This window comes from Phalacrocorax carbo, chromosome 2, assembly GCF_963921805.1.
Source record: "Phalacrocorax carbo chromosome 2, bPhaCar2.1, whole genome shotgun sequence".
Lineage (NCBI taxonomy): Eukaryota > Metazoa > Chordata > Aves > Suliformes > Phalacrocoracidae > Phalacrocorax > Phalacrocorax carbo.
The window spans coordinates 167,004,633-167,021,982 of NC_087514.1; the positions used below are offsets into that span (position 1 = coordinate 167,004,633).

At 55.0% G+C, this 17,350-nt stretch overlaps 2 protein-coding genes across 4 annotated transcripts in view; both read right to left on the bottom strand.

The window, feature by feature from the left end:
* The window catches only part of SETD2 (SET domain containing 2, histone lysine methyltransferase), a 72,985-nt gene extending 60,166 nt beyond the window's left edge, over positions 1–12,819 (bottom strand). Inside the window, exon 1 of the mRNA XM_064445217.1 lies at positions 12,545–12,819. Coding sequence (XP_064301287.1) covers positions 12,545–12,582 — 38 coding nt within the window. The 5' untranslated portion in view covers positions 12,583–12,819. The remainder of the gene's footprint in view (positions 1–12,544) is intronic.
* Positions 12,820–14,844: 2,025 nt separating this feature from the next.
* The window catches only part of KIF9 (kinesin family member 9), a 32,466-nt gene continuing 29,960 nt past the window's right edge, over positions 14,845–17,350 (bottom strand). For 2 of the 3 annotated variants that reach the window (XM_064445240.1, XM_064445242.1), the window contains 2 exons: positions 16,877–17,057; positions 14,845–16,316 (listed from right to left, as the gene is read on the bottom strand). In XM_064445240.1, coding sequence (XP_064301310.1) covers positions 16,273–16,316; positions 16,877–17,057 — 225 coding nt within the window. In that variant the 3' untranslated portion in view covers positions 14,845–16,272. The remainder of the gene's footprint in view (positions 16,317–16,876; positions 17,058–17,350) is intronic. The other variant, XM_064445241.1, reaches the window with a different exon arrangement.

Consider the following 17,350-nt stretch of genomic DNA (forward strand, 5'->3'; position numbering starts at 1 on the left):
TAGCCGTAACAGAGGTAGCTGGCTTGGGTCATGGATCACACGTCCATTTACAGCCTCTTCCTTCGCCCCAGATAAAAAAAGAAAAAAAAATACAAAATAAATAGATTTCCAAAATTAGCGAACGCGTTGCCGTTCGCTCAGAAACCTTTTGCCGAATTCCTCCCACACTGGGTTTGAAGTTACATAAAATCCCCACGTTACAAGCCTGAGGAAGGAGCTGGCACGCAGAAGGCCCAGCACAACAAGCGCGTACGCGAGCTGGGGATCCATCCAAACACACAACCCGTGGGTTTGCCAGCAGGTTTCCAGCCCCAGAGGTTTAGAGCAATCCCACTTGTTTCCCTCCGGCTGCACCTTGCTATCTGCAGGTAGATAAAAGGAATATTGTTATTAAAATTAGCACTGAAGTCATGCACTTAGAGGCTCATTTCTGTGAATGCCAAGAGAAAGAGCTTGTTAAAACCCCAAATAAAACTCAAAGCAAAACAGGAGACCTCTCCAAACAAGTGGTTAATCAATTAAAAAGAAAAAAAAAGGAGCTGTACCTTCATTTATTTAACTACAGCAGCCCTATGCATTAGTGTTTTTAAAAAAGAGGGAAAAATAAATCAGTCTGCCCCTGAAGTAAAACTCAAAAGAACGATTTTGCCGGTCAGATGTGATTAAGTACCGCCAGATACCGGCCAGGTAACAGCAAGAGCTTGCACACACCCCACAAACGCACAGCCGCACCCGGCAGCGGCCACGGCAGCAAGCAGACCCCAAGATTTGCAGGAAAGGGGTTTAAGGTTACGGACCCGCATTTGTACCAAAATTCTTTCTATAAATTTCTCAACGGCCTGATAGAGCATTCTTATGCCACGGTTTTATTCCTCCAGCTTTCCTACTCGTGGAAACGTCCCAGGTTTGTCACGGGCATGTTAATAAAAAAATAAAGTTGTATTTTAATTCTGAGGTTCAGCAGCTCCAGCATTTCTTAGATGATTAAACAGCTTGACCTGAATGAGACTTCTCTCCCTTTTAAGATGTAATCCGCATTGTCATCTGAACTACAGGCAGGCTTTGCTTATGCTAAAAAGGCCAACAACAAAAAAAACCGCCTTCAGGCTTCCAAAGTCTAAATGACAAATGCTGGCCTGCATTAAGACAAAACTCGAAGAGCCTCACCTCCCATATGTCCTCTTTTTTTTTTTTTCTTTTCCCATTTTCTTCTTCTTTAGAGAGAAAAATCAGGAATCCTAAAGCTCTTCTTATCTACACATCTCCAAGACTAACAACCCTGCAAGCACACCTTGCTTCAAGCTGACAAGGGGGTATTGTGCGGGCATTAGCATAGGTCCATCTGAAAGCCTACCTGCCTCAGCAGTTACCTTTCTTTCTGAAGAAAGGAAACCAAATGCAAAGCCTCAGGCTCAACCAGAGGAAATCCCAACCTCCGGACTGTTTTGCTTACGCCAGGTTAGCCAGTCACATCCTGCCACCGTGGGGACGCAGATGGACTTCCAGGGGACGCAGATGGACTTCCAGAGCTGCTCGTGGATCCACCGACCTTCATCCACAACACCAGGGCGAAGCAAACCAGAAAGGCAACACAAAAAATTAACGCCTTGGGTGAAAATGTGCAGTTCCAGCCAAGATCCTAAAGCCAAAAAGGAAATATCTAGGCAGATTTCATCGCTGCCCGGCTGGTGACGGGGGGCTGCGCCTCCGCCGCCGTGCACCGTGGTGCTGTAGATGAAGTTCACCTGCTGCCGCCCTCGTTCAGCTCCTGCCATCCTCCACAGCGAAGGATTTGGTCACTCGCAGGTGCGATGAGCTGTTGCCCACTCGGTTTATGAGTCTCTAACGTGGAGAGAGCAAACAAGGACAAATGTGCAGCGGGTCCCTACGATTAACTGAAATACGGTGCTAAATTGCGGTGAAGTCTGTTGTGATACCCAACCTGCTCCCAAAAATACTGCACCACACCCGGATAATGTACAACCGGGGGAGGGAAAAAAAAGCAGGGAGGTTAATAGACAATCCTGCTCCTTCCCCCAAAAAGCAACGGACGGGGGAAGCAACGCACACCGGGAGCGGGGGGTAAATAATCACTGACGGTATCAAACATCTTATTTAAACAGAAGCTTGAAACCGAGCCAAACTCCCCAGAAAATGAGGTCAAGGTAGCTGTAGGCGGGTAGCCGCCCCTGCGGCACATCCCCCAAATCCAGCTCTCCCATCCCCTGCTTTCCCACATCAGCATTCGCTGGTTTACACAACATTTCCCCCGCGTTTGGAGTCTGGAGCAGGAAAAGAGACACCATTTCTCCCGCGCTGAAATATGAAAGCACAGAGAGGGCTGAACACGCCAAGAAAACAAACAGACGAATATGCCAAAAATAAGTTATTTCTTCTTTCATTTACAAAAACGCTACGGGCTGAGCGACGTCCTGCAGCGTCACGAGCATGTCGGAAAGGGGATCTTCTTTTAACATAGAGCAGGGGTTACGGAGTCACCCCTCATCACCGGCGAACGCTCCCTCCTAATGCACCCCCCTTGAAATGAACTTTATAAATCAAGAGAAAGCCCCGGGCACCGGCCCTTTCCACATCAGGCTTGAAGAAGAGTAAGAAATTCAACTGCTGTAGCTTCCGCTTCGGGCCAGGGCAGGGTCCCGTTTCTCATCGGGCTGGAGGAGAGCTGCCGAGCGGAGATTCAAGAGGCATTACAAGACAATATGGAAAACTTATAGCGCTATAAATTTTTACTATGAGCATTTACACTCCTCCGTCCTCCACAGCTGGGGAAAATATAGGCTAGAAAAAAATGGCACGAGCTAAAACGCCCGCTCTTTGCCAGCCGGCAGCGCCGGCCAAGGGACGTCTGCCCAAGGTATGAATTAAGCCCTGGGACCAGCAGAGCCCGTCCAGACCCTTCCCGACAGCGACCTAAAGAGAAGGTGAAGAAATAAAGGGGGGAAAAGGATGATTTTTGGAAAACAATTTGCTTTTGCTACCGCTCCTCTTGCAAAGGAAAGTGGGTCAGAGAAACAGATATTGGCAGGAGCGTGCGAAAAGCCACAGGTTGAGCTTTGGGGGGGGGATTCGGCCCAAAGCTTCACTTACTATTTAGCTATCTCTGCGTTAATAACATTAGCATTTCAGAGAAGCCAGGATCTTCTGCTTCAGGAAAAAGACCTGCTTAAGAAAACCATTTCCAGTGGTCTCCAGTCTTCTGCTCCAATAAAAGCATCACAGGACCCTGCTCCTTCCCCCAAATTGCCCAGGAGCTCCCCAAACTCACCACCACGCACACGGCTCCCGCTCTCCCCTCTCTGCTCAGTGCCGGGGCACCTCTAAAGAAGAAATGGAGTTGGAAATCGTGACAGCAATCATCATAAGCTGCGCTGTTCCCATGGCAGCAGCGAGGGAAAGGACGAGGACAGGCCGGGGCACGGCAGAAGAGCGACGGTGCCAAAAGGAGAGGGCCCAAACCCACGGCTTAACTCGAAAGCACAGCTTCTGGCTCGCTACCATGGGAGCATCAGTCCTTGGAGAGCTTAAGCTTCTTCCTCCTCCTCCTCTCAGAGCAGGGAAGCAGCGATTTCATCAGCAGCTTTTAGAGTCAGCAGGGTCCCATCAACAACATGTAAATGGGATCACTTTTCAGGTAATCCCCGCCTCAAAGATCACCTCCTTTCGACATGACCTGGCACAACCAGCAACAAAAGGAAGCATCTCACACATACAAGGTCCTCTTAAACCCTATTTTCCCCACCCGAAGCAATCAACTCCTAAAATGCCCACACACCCCCCACCCAGGGCTGCAGCTGCCCCTGGGGAAGGACGAGGCTGGATCTAACACAAACGCAGTTTATCACCTCCAGCACACGAGCGGGGGCAGAGGCCGCGTGGTTTGACATCGCCCTCTCCCCGTGGGGTACCACTGGTGGCATGGACGGAGGGGGGGGTTGCACAAAGAAACCCCCAAACCGCCGTTAAAACCAGGACTCCGCGGCAGCTTCGCAAGGGCACCCCGGCACCGGGGCCCAGGGCCGCGGCGGGCAAGGCGAGGTCATTATCCCACTAATCACCTTCACCACCTCATTGAGCAATTTTTAGCAATTCAAAAGGCTGAAACTAAAACCTCCTTCCTAAGGCCAGGGTTAGGCCAGGCTCAGGGTCAGCTCCTAGCTCTGCAACAGCCTGCGTGCAACCTGAACAAGTCACTGGGGTGGTGATTTCCACCCCCAGCTTCTTTTTATCCACACACACACACCCCATCCCATCTTTATTTATTACCAGGTTCTTCAGGACACGGACCTTTTAAAACAGCGTTTGCAGCAGCAAGGCCCTGGGGCTGGTTTAAGCGGAGGCACCACCACGACTCAGCCAAGCCCCGCCTTACTGGTCCCAGCCGCCCCCCCCGGGGGATACCGACCCTGCAAGCCAAAAGCGCTCGCCACCACGAGATGCGGCAAGTATCTCCTAAGGCTCTGCTGCGGGTTTCCAGTAAATACCCCCCGAGTTCATTAACAAAAGGAGAGAAAGCAAGTGCCAGCCCTTCGCAAAGCTCCCTCTCGCGTCTGCCCTGGCAACCCGGCGGGGACGGGCACGCCTGAGCCGGGCGCAGCTGGGAACGCTGCTAGGCTCCGAGGGAAAAGGAATTAGGAGGGGAAAAAACCAGTTCGTTTTCTAATTTTGCTCAAATCCCCATCCCATGCAGTCACCGGGCTGCACGGAAAAAGTTCAGCGTGCGCTGAACTAAACTGCTTTAATTAAGTTAAAAGATGTTCGGTACCAGGGAAAAAAAAATAATCAGTATTTAAATCCTGCTGAAAAGCAGGCGGCTACACCCAGCTTCCACGAAATAAAAGGCTCCGGTTATACCAACGCTTCTCTAAAGCACTCCTCGGCAGCGGCAGGGGAAGCACAGGAAGGTGAGGGGCTGGAAAGCACACTGAATTTTTGTATTAAAAAAAAAATATATCAGAAATATCTGAGCTGACTTACGAGCATCACTACGGGCGACCAGCGCAGGGCTTCGCTCTCGGCAGAGAAGTCAGCAGCTCGGGCACGAAGACTTTGAGGTTTCATCTGACCTGAGCAATGGCTCTGGGTCTGTGAGCTAAAAAAGGGGGGGGGGGAAAAGCCCCAGAGAGCAGAAAGGCAAGGCCCCTCCCTCGGAGGGCTGGCACAAGGCGGGGAAGGGCTCCGGGGAGCACGACCCCCCGGGGCAGCCCCCAGGCTACACCGCGACTTCTGCGGGCGCCTTCCCGCCGGCTGGATTTCTGGACTGGGTGAAAACATGAGGGTTTTTCCTCCCCCTTCCTTCACCTCCTGTGCCCGGAGCAGGAAGGGACCTTCAGCAGGTATCCCCATCCCGCTTCACCTGCCGCGTTCTCCACGCGTGGGCAAGCAAATTCCTAACCTGACCTTATCGAGGCATCGCCAAACCTGCCTGACAAATCCCCACCGGTGCTCCGGGTCACCTTTATCCCCTAAAAATCACAAATAAAGACGTCTCCCGGCGCAGGCTGGGTTTGCAGGAGTCTACCTGCTTCAGGAGAAGGCCAACCCCACCGGTGGCCCCGCTGGCGGCCTTGGGGAGGTCTCCCACGACCCGGTGAGCCTGGCGTCACTGGGCCAGGCGGGAACGTCTGTGCCGGGACGCGGTCGGACGCGTGCCAACGCCCGGCGAGGAGCTGTGTCGCCTGAGCGGTCCCCGGCATCCCCTTCTCCCCAAAAGAGAAAGGCGGGACAGTCCTGCCCCCCGCATGCCAAACAGGAGAGATTCTTGAAAGGTACATCCTACAGGCTTCACTGGGAGGAAAAAACATTCAGTTTTAGTGTCCTTTTTCACCTTGAGTCACCCTAGCGAGGTCACCTTATAACTCACAGCCCTGCATGTAACACCAAAGGCTTCCGTAACGCGCCATATTGAAGCCTGCGTTCACCAAAGGCCCCGTCCTCACCCCAAACTCACCCCGAGTTTAACAAGGAGATACTTTCCCATAATCAGGCGTCCCTAAATTCAGACTTCAAAGGGAAGAAACCTCAAGCCGCACCGAGCACCGCGAAAAACTTTGTTGTCTCAATGCTGTAAATAAAATGCTGCAACACCCGAGCTAAGCTTAAGGTTGCTGCTTTAATGTAAAATCCTTAACGTATTTATTTCTTATGTGATTATAGACGAAGTTTAATCTTCTATTACAAAACCTGCCCGGCAGGTTAAGTCAGCAGCGGGAGACATCTTGGGAGCCGCTCTCAATTCAATAAAAGAAAATAAATCCAAGCTTCCTGCGACACCAACTCCTGGAGAATCGAGTGCTTTAAATCAAAGTATTTTAGGGAGATTAAACCCAGCCTAACTCGGCAAGAAGAAACGAGAGCTAATGAGCGAAAACCTGCACCCTGCTATCGCTCTGCAACGTCGCGGCCGGTTGCTGTGGCAATGCTACACACAAGGTGATACCAGGCAGGAAAATTACTGTAGGAACAGATAAATTCAACCCCCTTCATGTGCCTTTATACCTTTATTTACAATAAAGGTGCGAGTTGGGAATGGGCTGTGCAAGGAAACTCCAAGCACTGGGCTCTGGAGTGTTTTCTTTGGACACAAGGCTGCAAATGTTAAAAATTATTGTTTTCTGCTAAACTCAGAACGACAGGCTTTTTATTCCTAGCTGCAAAACCTGCGCTGATGCGTCTCCAATAGAAAGGCAGTAATAGAATTACAATGTGATGCTGTGGAAACTGTAAAACCTTTCCGTGACAGTGGGTAAAACCAGCAGGAATCTGTGTTTGGACCTGAAAATGGTGTTTAAGGTCAAGCATCGCTCAGGCTCAGGCTCCTTCCCCAGGCACAGCCCAACGCCTCTTCCTCCCACATCAGTATTTCGGGGCAAATTCTGACTCCTGGCCCACGTTCCTCTTGAATTTCAGGTTCTGCTCCACACCAGCCCCGCCAGGGCTTTCAGGGAGATGCTCTGGGATGAATCCCGAAAGGCCGAAGCTCGCTGGAGAGGGGCAGCTGCAGGGAGGGAGCATTTTGATGGAAGTTTACCCCCCCAAAAAATGGGGCGAGTTGGGAAAAAAGTCAGGGAGAAAAAAAAATAATCTTTTTCAGCAAGCGTCCTACCAAACCGACCCAAACCAGAGCCACACTTTGACTTTCTCAAGGTATTTTCTCAATGAATCCTACCAGTTCTGGCAAGGAAAACTAAAAAAAGAAGCGTAGCCGGGATGCTGTAAAACGTAGGGAGCATCGCTGTTCCCGACGGCCAGCGTGCCGGGGCCCGCGTTAAACCACCACCAACAGTCCAAGCCTTCGGACAGCAGCGCTTTGGCTCCCAGTCGCCTCCTGCAACGCCGAGGAAGCCGCACCAAAGCGGCCTGCACGGCCTCACCGGCACCTCGCGGCTCGTCTTTGTAATGAGTCTAAATCATCACCTAAATTACAGAACGCAGCCAGTCTATTAACTGGGACGAAGGTCAAATACCTGTGGCAAACATATTGATTTTCCTTTGTTTCGACGTCTATTAAAACTGGGTGTTTATAAATCCTCTCTCCCTCTGTCTAAATATACACACAAACAAATTATATTTAGAATTACGTCAGCAGATCTCTAACACAGGCCGTCGAAAGAAGGCCGTCACCTACCCATTTTAAGCCCACTTTGAGCCGTTGCAAGGAAAATATTAAATTGCAGAGGGAAAATTAGCAACAATTAAGACAAGAGAACCATCTGAAAGCCTTCTCCTTTCACAAACCAGGGATTTCTCCCATCTCTTTTCCGAGCGATCACCAAACCGTAGTATTAAGAAGAGCTGAGTTTATATATTAGCTGCTCTTGCATATTAAGCGTGGAGTGTGTAATTACCTGTGCACGCGTCCCGGTGACTAAAGGTACATGGAACAACTTGGAACTCAAAATATATTGCCAGGGTAGCCTACAGCTGCTAAATCTCCTCATTTTTGAGAAACCCAACTGCTTGAGCACACGCTCCCAGCGAGGCATCCCGAGGCGGTGACCTGCCCTGTCCCATTTGCGCACATCATTCCATCCTTGGCCACTCCACCGTAGAGGAACACCACTGATCCGCAGACCTAAAACTTTGAAAACCAAAGGAGAAAAGTACTCCCAGCGTGCCGACGCACGGCCAGCTCCTGCAAAAATGCACGCTTGTCCGATCTGTAGGCACCTAAAGTGGCAGAAGCCACAGGGACCTCAATTGCTCGAAGCCAAAATGTGGACCTATTTTTTTTTCTCCTCCCTTGTTGAATTTCTCCTGAAGCTAAACAGATCTGCCCTGCCTTTGCTGCGCGCCGCCTTCCTCGACCACGAGCAGATGGAAAAGGAGGAACGACGGAGCAGCTGCACAAGAATCCAGGGCAGAAGGACAAGCCGAGAGGTCCCTCTGCCCTCAAAGCCCAACAATAACAAGACGACCCAAAGTTGGGTACCGAAACCTGAGGAGAAACCGACTTCTCCAAGGGCAAAGCTACAAACCTCAGGCTTTGGTTTTAAGAGAACTGGGCGGCGGCACCGAAAACGCGCTGTGGATGGAGCAGGGAAAAGGCGAGAGGAGTGGAACAGGCGGCGCTGCGCGGCGTCCACATCTCCTTCCTGGAGATACCCAACCCAACCACCTCATTTAATTCAGCTCCACTACAAGCAACCAGCCTCAAAGCCCGGGTCCAGCTGGGAATTGTCCTAAGACGACGTCAAAAATAATGCACCCAAGTGAGAAATTTGTCCAATAACTTCCTGGCCCGCCAAACGGGCGGGTGAGGGTCTCCTCCCGCGACCCAGACAAATTCAGGTGCATAAAGAGCATTTCCCTTTAAATAAACTGACTTTTCAGAGGCATTAAGGCTTAAGCGCGGAGCTGAAAAACGCTCAGCTCCGAGGGAGCAGAGAGAGCCAGCGAGAGCCAAGTTTCTCCCTTACCACACTCAATTTCCCACCCCGTGGGACCATCATTAGTCTCCTTAATAAAGGGGAAGAGCGTTGAAAGGGAAATGCAGGTGTGAAATGGAGCCCCTCCCTTCCATTAGCATCTCCCCGATGGATTTGAACAACATACTCAAGGACCCAAATTTGAGTATTTAACCACAGCCCGTCTGCCAAGAGCTTCTGCCTCGCGCTGAAGGCACCGACGTTACTGACCATTTTCCCTAGAGAAAAGCAGAAAATAGAATCCAGATGCCTACGAGAAGCAAAAAATAATGAAGTCCCAAAGCGGTGCGAACACTGACCTGCTCACAAGCCTCCACAGCTGCAACGCACATTAAAAAAAAAAACGTAGTAACAGCCACAACAAAAAACCTGAAGTTTTAGACTGTTTGAATCCGTACCAAGTCACACAAACACGATCATCGGGGTGTTCAAACGCCCGGGCCCTACGCCCCAACCCCACCAAACCACCCACGCGCACCACCAAGCCCCGCCAGTGGCCTGCGGAGATGCGGGACGACAGGACCGTCTTTCCCCCTAACGGAGCTAAAGTCAAGTTGAGGAGGTCTACCTGCAGCACAGCGCAGAAGCAGCAGCGGATAAATACATATCAGCCATAGGGTGGGCAAGGGGACCTGCTGCAGCACCCTCGGCTTCCCTCCTCACGCGGAGACGCCGGCTGAAGACATCCCCGGAGCCTCGACCTGACCCATCCCGCCCCGTGCAATCACCCCACCACCACGTCGCTTGTTTGAGAGGGTCCTCCGCCGTCGGTACGCAGCGGCCAGGGACGATCTCGGCGCCTTTCTGAAGGAAGCGTTCGCTCGTCCCAGGTTTGCCTGTACCGGCCGCATCGCCGCAGCTCTAGTAACGGCACAAAGAGATGGAGCGACTGCTGCTCGCAGCCTACGATACAAAAATCATTCAAGTAGGTCCAGGTCGGCGTGTCGGGCAGCTCCACGGAGAAGCCGCAGACCTCGCGTGGAGCTTGGCAGCAACTCTGAGCTCAGGGAGCCCAGCTGGCCCCAGCGCAAGCACCCAGAGGCGAGGAGAGCTGGTTTCGCTGGACACTGAAGTTCTCAGGACCCTGAGCTCTGGCTGCCAAGTGGGACGCGGAGAGCAACCGACCAGGCAAAAGCCACACGGAATGTCTTTGCTAAGAGGAAAACCCCAGTAAACACCATCAGCACATACTCAAGTCACCTGTAGTCCAGCTCCCCGACTCAGTATCCCACCTCCTACGGCCAGTGCTGAGCAACAACGCCCCTTCTCTGGAAGCGCTAAAGGTCAGGCTGGACGTGGCTTTGAGCACTTGTGGAAGACATCCCTGCTCACAGCAGGGGGATGGACTGGATGGTCTTTGAAGGTCCCTCCTGACCCAAACCATTCTGTGAATAACTCCCATGAAACATAAAGCTGAGCCTGCCGATTTACTGGGCTCCGCTTGCGTCCAACGCTCTCCAAGCCCCCGTGTCTCGCAGCAGCACAACTCCCAACGTTACGAGCTACAAAACCAACTCCTCCAAAAGACAAACCATGCACATCTCTCTTCACCACCCTCCGCAGCAGGTGCGGGACCAGGGGAAATCAATGTCTCCAGCAGCACCAAACGCCCCGCAGCCATCAACGGCTTGTTTTCAATCGCGCTCTCCACCGCGGCGGCCGACGGCGCTTTGGAAACACCCAACAGGTTCCCGGGACGTGCCGTACGGCGCATGTCTAATACCGCGACATTCAAGAGCGAGGAAGGAGACGATGAACCTCGAGTTAATCCCCGCCTCTGAAGAAGACCATCGCTGAGCTACGGCAAATAATCCTTTTCTCAAGCTAAAAGCACACGCGCTGGGAAGAGCACGTCCGGAGTAAGAGACACCATTAACGAAGCAGCGAATGCAACTCCCAGGCTTCAAGGCAGGCACGGGGAAAACAAGGCTCCTGAAAACATGTGAATGCCTCCTGACAGCTTTCAGAGTCCCAAGCCAGAACGCACGCCCCAAGAAAACCCCAAAGTCAGGCAATAAATTAGCATTTCTTTCAAAAAGTCGTCAGAGAAACTGCTCCAGCTCCTTTCAAGAGCCCAGGTTTACGACACCTGAGAATGTTTTAGACAACAAGCGGCGGCGTGATACAACCCGTACGCTTTTAACCGCCGAGCTCAGTGCGACGCTTTGTTTGACACCGAATGCCACGCGCCACCCCAGCCCCCGGCGACAGGGTCCCTCGCGCTCTAAGCTAAAAAGGTGAAACACCTAAGCCAGGCTAAAACTTCTTGGGCGGACAGTAGAGTCATTTGAACCCAGAGGGTCGCTTGAGATGGGATCGTCGCTCCCCACTGGGGTTAAGCTCACGTAAATCAGGTGCAGGGCTTGCTCCGGGTTCTCCCGTCCCAAGAGAAAGGCAGGAGGCACATCTAGCAAAACACAGCCTGGATTCAAAATGAAATCCTCCGTCTCTCACTAATTTTAGAAGGCTCAGCTGCAGGCATCGTTTCAGCTGAAACAGATCCTCAGCCACTCCAGGTGGGCACAGCCAGAACTCGTAGCGTTCGCTCAAAAAGGTTTGCTCTGTTGTCCTTGCTCAAAACACGCCATTTTTAGCTTTGCCTCCGATCCAACCACTGCACAGAGGTGCTCGACATGCCAGGTGTCTGCCTCCTTCCACCCCAGAGACGGCCACACGTCGGGGATGCCGCACGCGCAAAGTTTACGAAGCACCCGAATCCTTCACGAAGGAAGTCTAAAAAAATGTAAAAATAGCATTGAGAACAAACAAGCAGGGGGTGGGGGGTGGGGGAAGAAACTCCACCAGCAGGAACTGCACGGCTTGCTCAGAAGAAGCAATAAAGGTGGCAGCCCTGGTGTGATATTGTGGGGGGGTTAGCGAAAATCCCCAGCGGAGAGGAGAACGGGAGTTCACCAGCCATTAGGCTGCCCTCCCCCCTTTTGCCAGGCTCCTTCCTCCTGTCAGAAAATGGGGTCAGGGCACGGGCCGACCCAGGACTGTCGGAGGAAGGATTCAAAGGGCAAAAGAAAGACGGGACTCGGTAACAACTCCGCACACCGGGGAAAAAAATTATTAATAATAATAATAATAAAGGTGCGGAAAAATGGCCCCCCGGGGAGGCCGGGACACGTCCGCACTCACCGCCCGGCCTCCCTCGGCGGGGCGGGCGGCACCGCCGGGCCGGGGGCCCGGTCCCCGCCGCCCCCGGGGCCGGGGAGGGAGGGGAGGGCAGGGGCGGACCCCGGCACCCCCGTCCGCGCCCGCCGCCCCGCTCCCGCCCCACACCGCTCTACCCCCCCACCGCGCCGCCGCGCTGCCCGCCCTCCGCCCGCCGGCGCCCGGCCGCGGCGCTCACGCAAGGCCGGGGATGCGCGGCCTACCCCCGCCGCCCGCCCGCCCGCCGCGCCCCGCGGAGGGAGCGAGGGAGGGAAGGGGCAGCGGCGGCGGCGGCGGCGGCCCGGCCAGCCCCGGGCCCCGGCCCCGGCGGCTCCTCCGCGGGGCGGCCCGGCCCGGCGCGGCGCGGCTCCGCCGGGCCCGGCAGGCCTTAGGCCGCGGCTCCGGGAGCAGCGGGTGCGGGCGGCGGCGCGGCCCGCGCTTACTCCGGTGTGGGGTGCTCCGGGTCGTAGAAGTCCCCCATGGTCGGGCGGCCGCTGTCGGGGGCAGGCGCGGCCCCTCGGGCGGGCAGGGCCGGGCCGGGCCGGGCCGCGCCGCGGGGGAGGCCCCTCTCCGCCCTCCGAGCCCGGCGGGGGCTCGGCTCCGCCGCCGCCGCCTCACATCCTCCGCCGGGCCCCGCGCTGCAGCGGCCGCCGGCGGGGCCCCGCCATCCGCGCCGTGCCCTGCCCTGCCCTGCCCGCCGCCCGCCGCCGAGTCCGCCCCGGCCGCCCGGCTCCTCCCCGCCGCGACGCCGCGACGCCGCTCCCGGCCCCGCCGCCGCTCCCCGGCCCCGCTCCGCTCCGCTCCGCTCCCCCCGGGCGGGCGGCGGCACCGCGGGCCGGGACCTGCCGCGGGATCGCGCGGGGAATCGCCGGGACCGCACCGGGATCACCCCCGGGATCACCGGGGCCGCACCAGGACCACGGCGGGCCCACGCCAGGATCGGCAACGGGATCACTGGGATCTCCCCGGCATCACTGGGACCACACCGGGATCTGTCATGGGATCGCTGGGACTACCCCAGGATCAGCTGCAGGATCACCGAGGTCTCCCCGGGATCCCTGGGACCACAGTGGGGTCTGTCATGGCATCACTGGGATCTCCCTGGTATCCCTGGGACCACACTGGGATCAGCCATGGGATCACCGAGGTCTCCCCAGGATCACCAGCACCCTGGATCACCCACAGCACACCAGGATCACCCCCAGGATACCAGCACCCCAGGAAACTGGGATCAGCAGCACCCCGGCATCTCCCATACCGTGGGACACCGGCAGTCCAGGATCAACCACCGTCCAGGACATCAGCACACCTGGGATCACCAACACTCCCAGATCACCCCCAGGATCACCCTGCATCCCAGACACTGGCATCATGGGACACCAACACCCCCAGGATCACCGGCACCTGGGGATCACCAGCACCTCGGGATCACTCCCTGGACAACCCCAAGATTTCCCCCAGGGTCATGGGCACCGCCAGGATCCCACCCGGGACAGCCCTTGGATCACAGCCTGGACACCAGCACCCCCCAGGCCCCCGCCAGCCGCCCAGACCCGCCCTCCCGTGCCCACCCCGGTCCCCTGCTCTAAGGAGGTGCCCAGCTCTCTGCGCTGCGGGGCGGTGCCTGTCCCCAGGCCACGTTCCAGAGACAAACACCACAAAATCACTAAAAACTGCCCTTGTCCTTTCAGAGCTGGTTTTATTTCACCAACTTCCCAAACCCCAGCAAGCGCTCCTCTGCTGAGGCGGTGCCAGAGCACCCCAGGACACCCACCTGCTTCTGGGGTGCAGCACGGACCTTCCTGCTCACGCAGGAGCTTCAAAACAATGTTTGCAGCATCCAAAATTGAGATTTCTTGCTTTTTTTCCCCCAGATTTGGGACTGTGGCACGGGCAGCAGCGGCACAGGGACCTGCAGGGATGGGGTGGGTGGCACTGAGCAGCACCCATGCGGAAGCATGCGGGGGAAGCAAAGGGTGGGTGGATGGAGGAGAATGTTGAAGGAAGGCTTAGCTCAGTTCATGGGGAAGCATTTTCTTGGGAAATTCAGCCTGGGTTGAATTTCCAGCAGCTTTATAAGCCTTTGGAAATTGATAATTACAAAGAAAAAGTGATTTCTAGGCTGTTACCCACAGCACTTCTGGGGAGCAGGTGCTGTTACGGTAACAGAAGTGAGCTGCAACAAATTAAACCCAACCGAACAGCTTGGACTAATTAATTTTCTCAGAGGTTCATGTAAACAGGGACAGCCTTTGGAAAACCTCTGTCCCGGGATGCTGGAATTCAGCGATGCTCCTGCCATGGCTGGTGCTGGTTTTGGCAGCGGGTGCTGTTCATCCCCATCCTGTCGCTCGGCAGGATGCAGCCGGCATCACCCCGTAAAGCTCCAGCCAGTGGGTTTGCCAGTAATCCCAGTGATGTGCCAGCGGGTTTTCCAGTAGCCCCAGTGATTCACCAGGCTTTGGCCAGGGTGTTCCCGATGACCATGGAGCACAGGTGCTGCGTTTTGGGGCTTTCAGCATCATTCTTCCAGCTCCCCGAATAATTTCGAAGCTTTTGGGGCTGCACAACATCCCAGAGGGATAAAGATGCGGCTCCTGCCGCGGCGGTGCCGTCGGCGGTCACAGCAGCTCTGAGCCCAGACCAGACCCTGCGCATTCGCTGCTCCGGCAAGCGGCACCCACCGGCTGCAGTGACAGGGCAAACGCCGAGGGCCACCCGAAACACGTAATAGACCCCAAAATCATGGCTGACATTTTTATTCCCTGCTTAGACAAGAAGCAGAAACCCCAAGGAGGAGCTGGACCCCAAGAGCTCCTTCAAGCCAAGCTTGCAGCGTGACCAGCACGTATATCCATACATATATACGGACCCACGTCCGTACGCGGCTCCTCGGAGCCACAGCTGTGATACAGGCAAGAGAGGAGCGCTGAGGAGCCAGCACTGATGGCAGGCGAGGCTTGAGGAAATGCCTGCCATCACCAGAGCAGCCCCAGAGGCCACATGCCGTCATCATTGCCCAGGCGGGTATTAAATTAATTTTGACTGTTTCGTTACCTTCCGCAGGCAGATCCGTGCGCCCAGACATCAGGGCACCCAGCGGCACGGCCAGCCCACGCGCGCCGCTTGCCCTGCGCCCTGGGCGAGCCGGGCGGCGGAGGGAGCCCTGCGAGATCTCGCGTCTCTCATCATTTTGGGTAAATCACAGGACCAGCCCAGCTCAGGCCTGGCAAGACTGATGCGGTCGCAAACCATTTGCAGCAGTAGGAGGAGACGGGACGCTCTTGCCTGGATATTTGGTACACAGACCTCCCGGCATGTGTCAAGCTGGAGTCAGCCTCCCACCTCCACCAGCGCTGGAGGAGGAGGAGGACTTCCAGCAGGCCTTCGGCACGCTCCACTCAGCAGGCGAAGATAACAGCAGCCTGGCAAAGCAGCGCGGTATCCTCTGGAGCTTTCCAGTTGCCGAGCACCATGATCTCACCCTGGATCTGAACCGCCTTCCTGGAAAGCGGCGGGCAAACAGTGCCCCGTTGCTGCTGCGCTGGGGCGGGGAAGCTGCCATAAATCAGTGCCGCCGCAGCTAACGCCGGGCAGCTGACGGAAATGCTTCTCCGCTCGTGCGCCTTTCCAGCCCCTTCCTCTCTCCGGGAGAGCAAACGCCCCGGGGTTGCTTCCATCCAAGGGAGGACTCGCTCTCATCCAGACTTGGCTTCTCAGGATCCACCTAGAGAGTGTCAAACTAGCAAAGATGTGCCGTGACGCTCCGTTGAGAACAAGCCCAGGAGGCCCTTGCCTCCAGCACCGGGAAGGAGGGAGGCAGAAGCAGCCCAGGCTGTCCACAACACACCTCTCTGTCGCAATGCTGCGTTTTCCAGAAACACTCAGAAAACGAAGCGTTGCTATTTGAGCTCCCTGGCTTGCTTCCTGTCTAAACACCAGGTTTGATTACCAATAACTGTCAGTCTAGCTGCACAGAAGTTGGGTGGTTTTTTTTTCCCCCCATACTATTTATTTTTGATAAATCTATTGTGGACATGACCGCGAGGTGCTTTCTGAGGTGACGCTGCATATTGAATGCTGGGTTCCAGGCTGAGCCCGAACCTGCTACACGACATGCAGAAAGGACAGGGGTTTATTCTTCCCAGCAGCTGTGATGAGCCCGGGTTTCTTACGCATTTGCTCGAGGGATGACATGGTTCTGGCATACATGTGCTGGGAACAGAAAACAAAAAGGGATCTTGAATGTGAGTTCAGTTTTCGGAGCAGAATTCTTGCCTGTAAAAGCTTTTTTTTCCTGAAAAAATGGTAAAACAAAACCACCTTCCCCAAGTGGTGCTGGAAAAAGCTGCCAAATAAGCCCCATCACACCAGCGTTGCTCTGCTGGTGGCAGCTCCCAGCAGGCTCAAAGGAGGGTGCAAGAAGCCCTGGGAAATTCTCCTCCCAAGCACTGAAGAGCTGGTTTTGAGATGTTTTCCTTAAAAATGCTTGCTGATAGAGTTGTGCAGCCCTGTTACTCTCATAAACCCCCGATCTTTCTGAAGTCCTGCTAAGCTCCGGGCCTCAGTGGTATTTTAATGCGAGCCCTTGCCAGGGAGGAAGTAAAAGTGCTGAAATTGGGTTTTAGCAGAAAACCAGCAAGGGATGGGGTCTTTACATCAGCCGGAGACAAAGAACATTTCAAAGAGCTTAGCTGTGCTACAGAACCAAACCAGCATCTTTCAAAAGGCTACGGCCAAAACAGCATCTGTTCCAGAAGAGTCCTGCACCCCACCTGGCAGCGAGGCGCAGAATCGCTCTCCCAGCGCGCCTCGGCAGGGGTACGTGGAACTGGGCCCAGCTGAGGTTACCTTTTGATCAGTCTTCGTTTTCGCCTTGTAGAATGAGACGGAAGCTGGGCAGGCTGGCAGCGTTGTCTCCTGCATCCGCTCAAACCTCTCCTGCTCGTCTTCCTCCTGCCAGCAGAAAGACAGACCCCACTCCATGTGAAAAACACACGTCTGGAGTCACAGAGGCCAACCGATCCCGTTTGCCGCATTGAATGCTGATTCAGCAACCTCTCTGAAGCCTCAGAAGCGAGAGGTCACTCCTTAAGTGAGTAGATGTGGGCAGGACTTTGGGCAAAATCCATCTGCAGGTGTAAAGGGACTTCCCTCAGCTGTCTTCTCATGGCCATGCTCTACCCATAGCTCCCCACAGGACAGCCTCCCTTCCACTGCGAGGTAATGTCACGGCTTGGAGGAGGTCT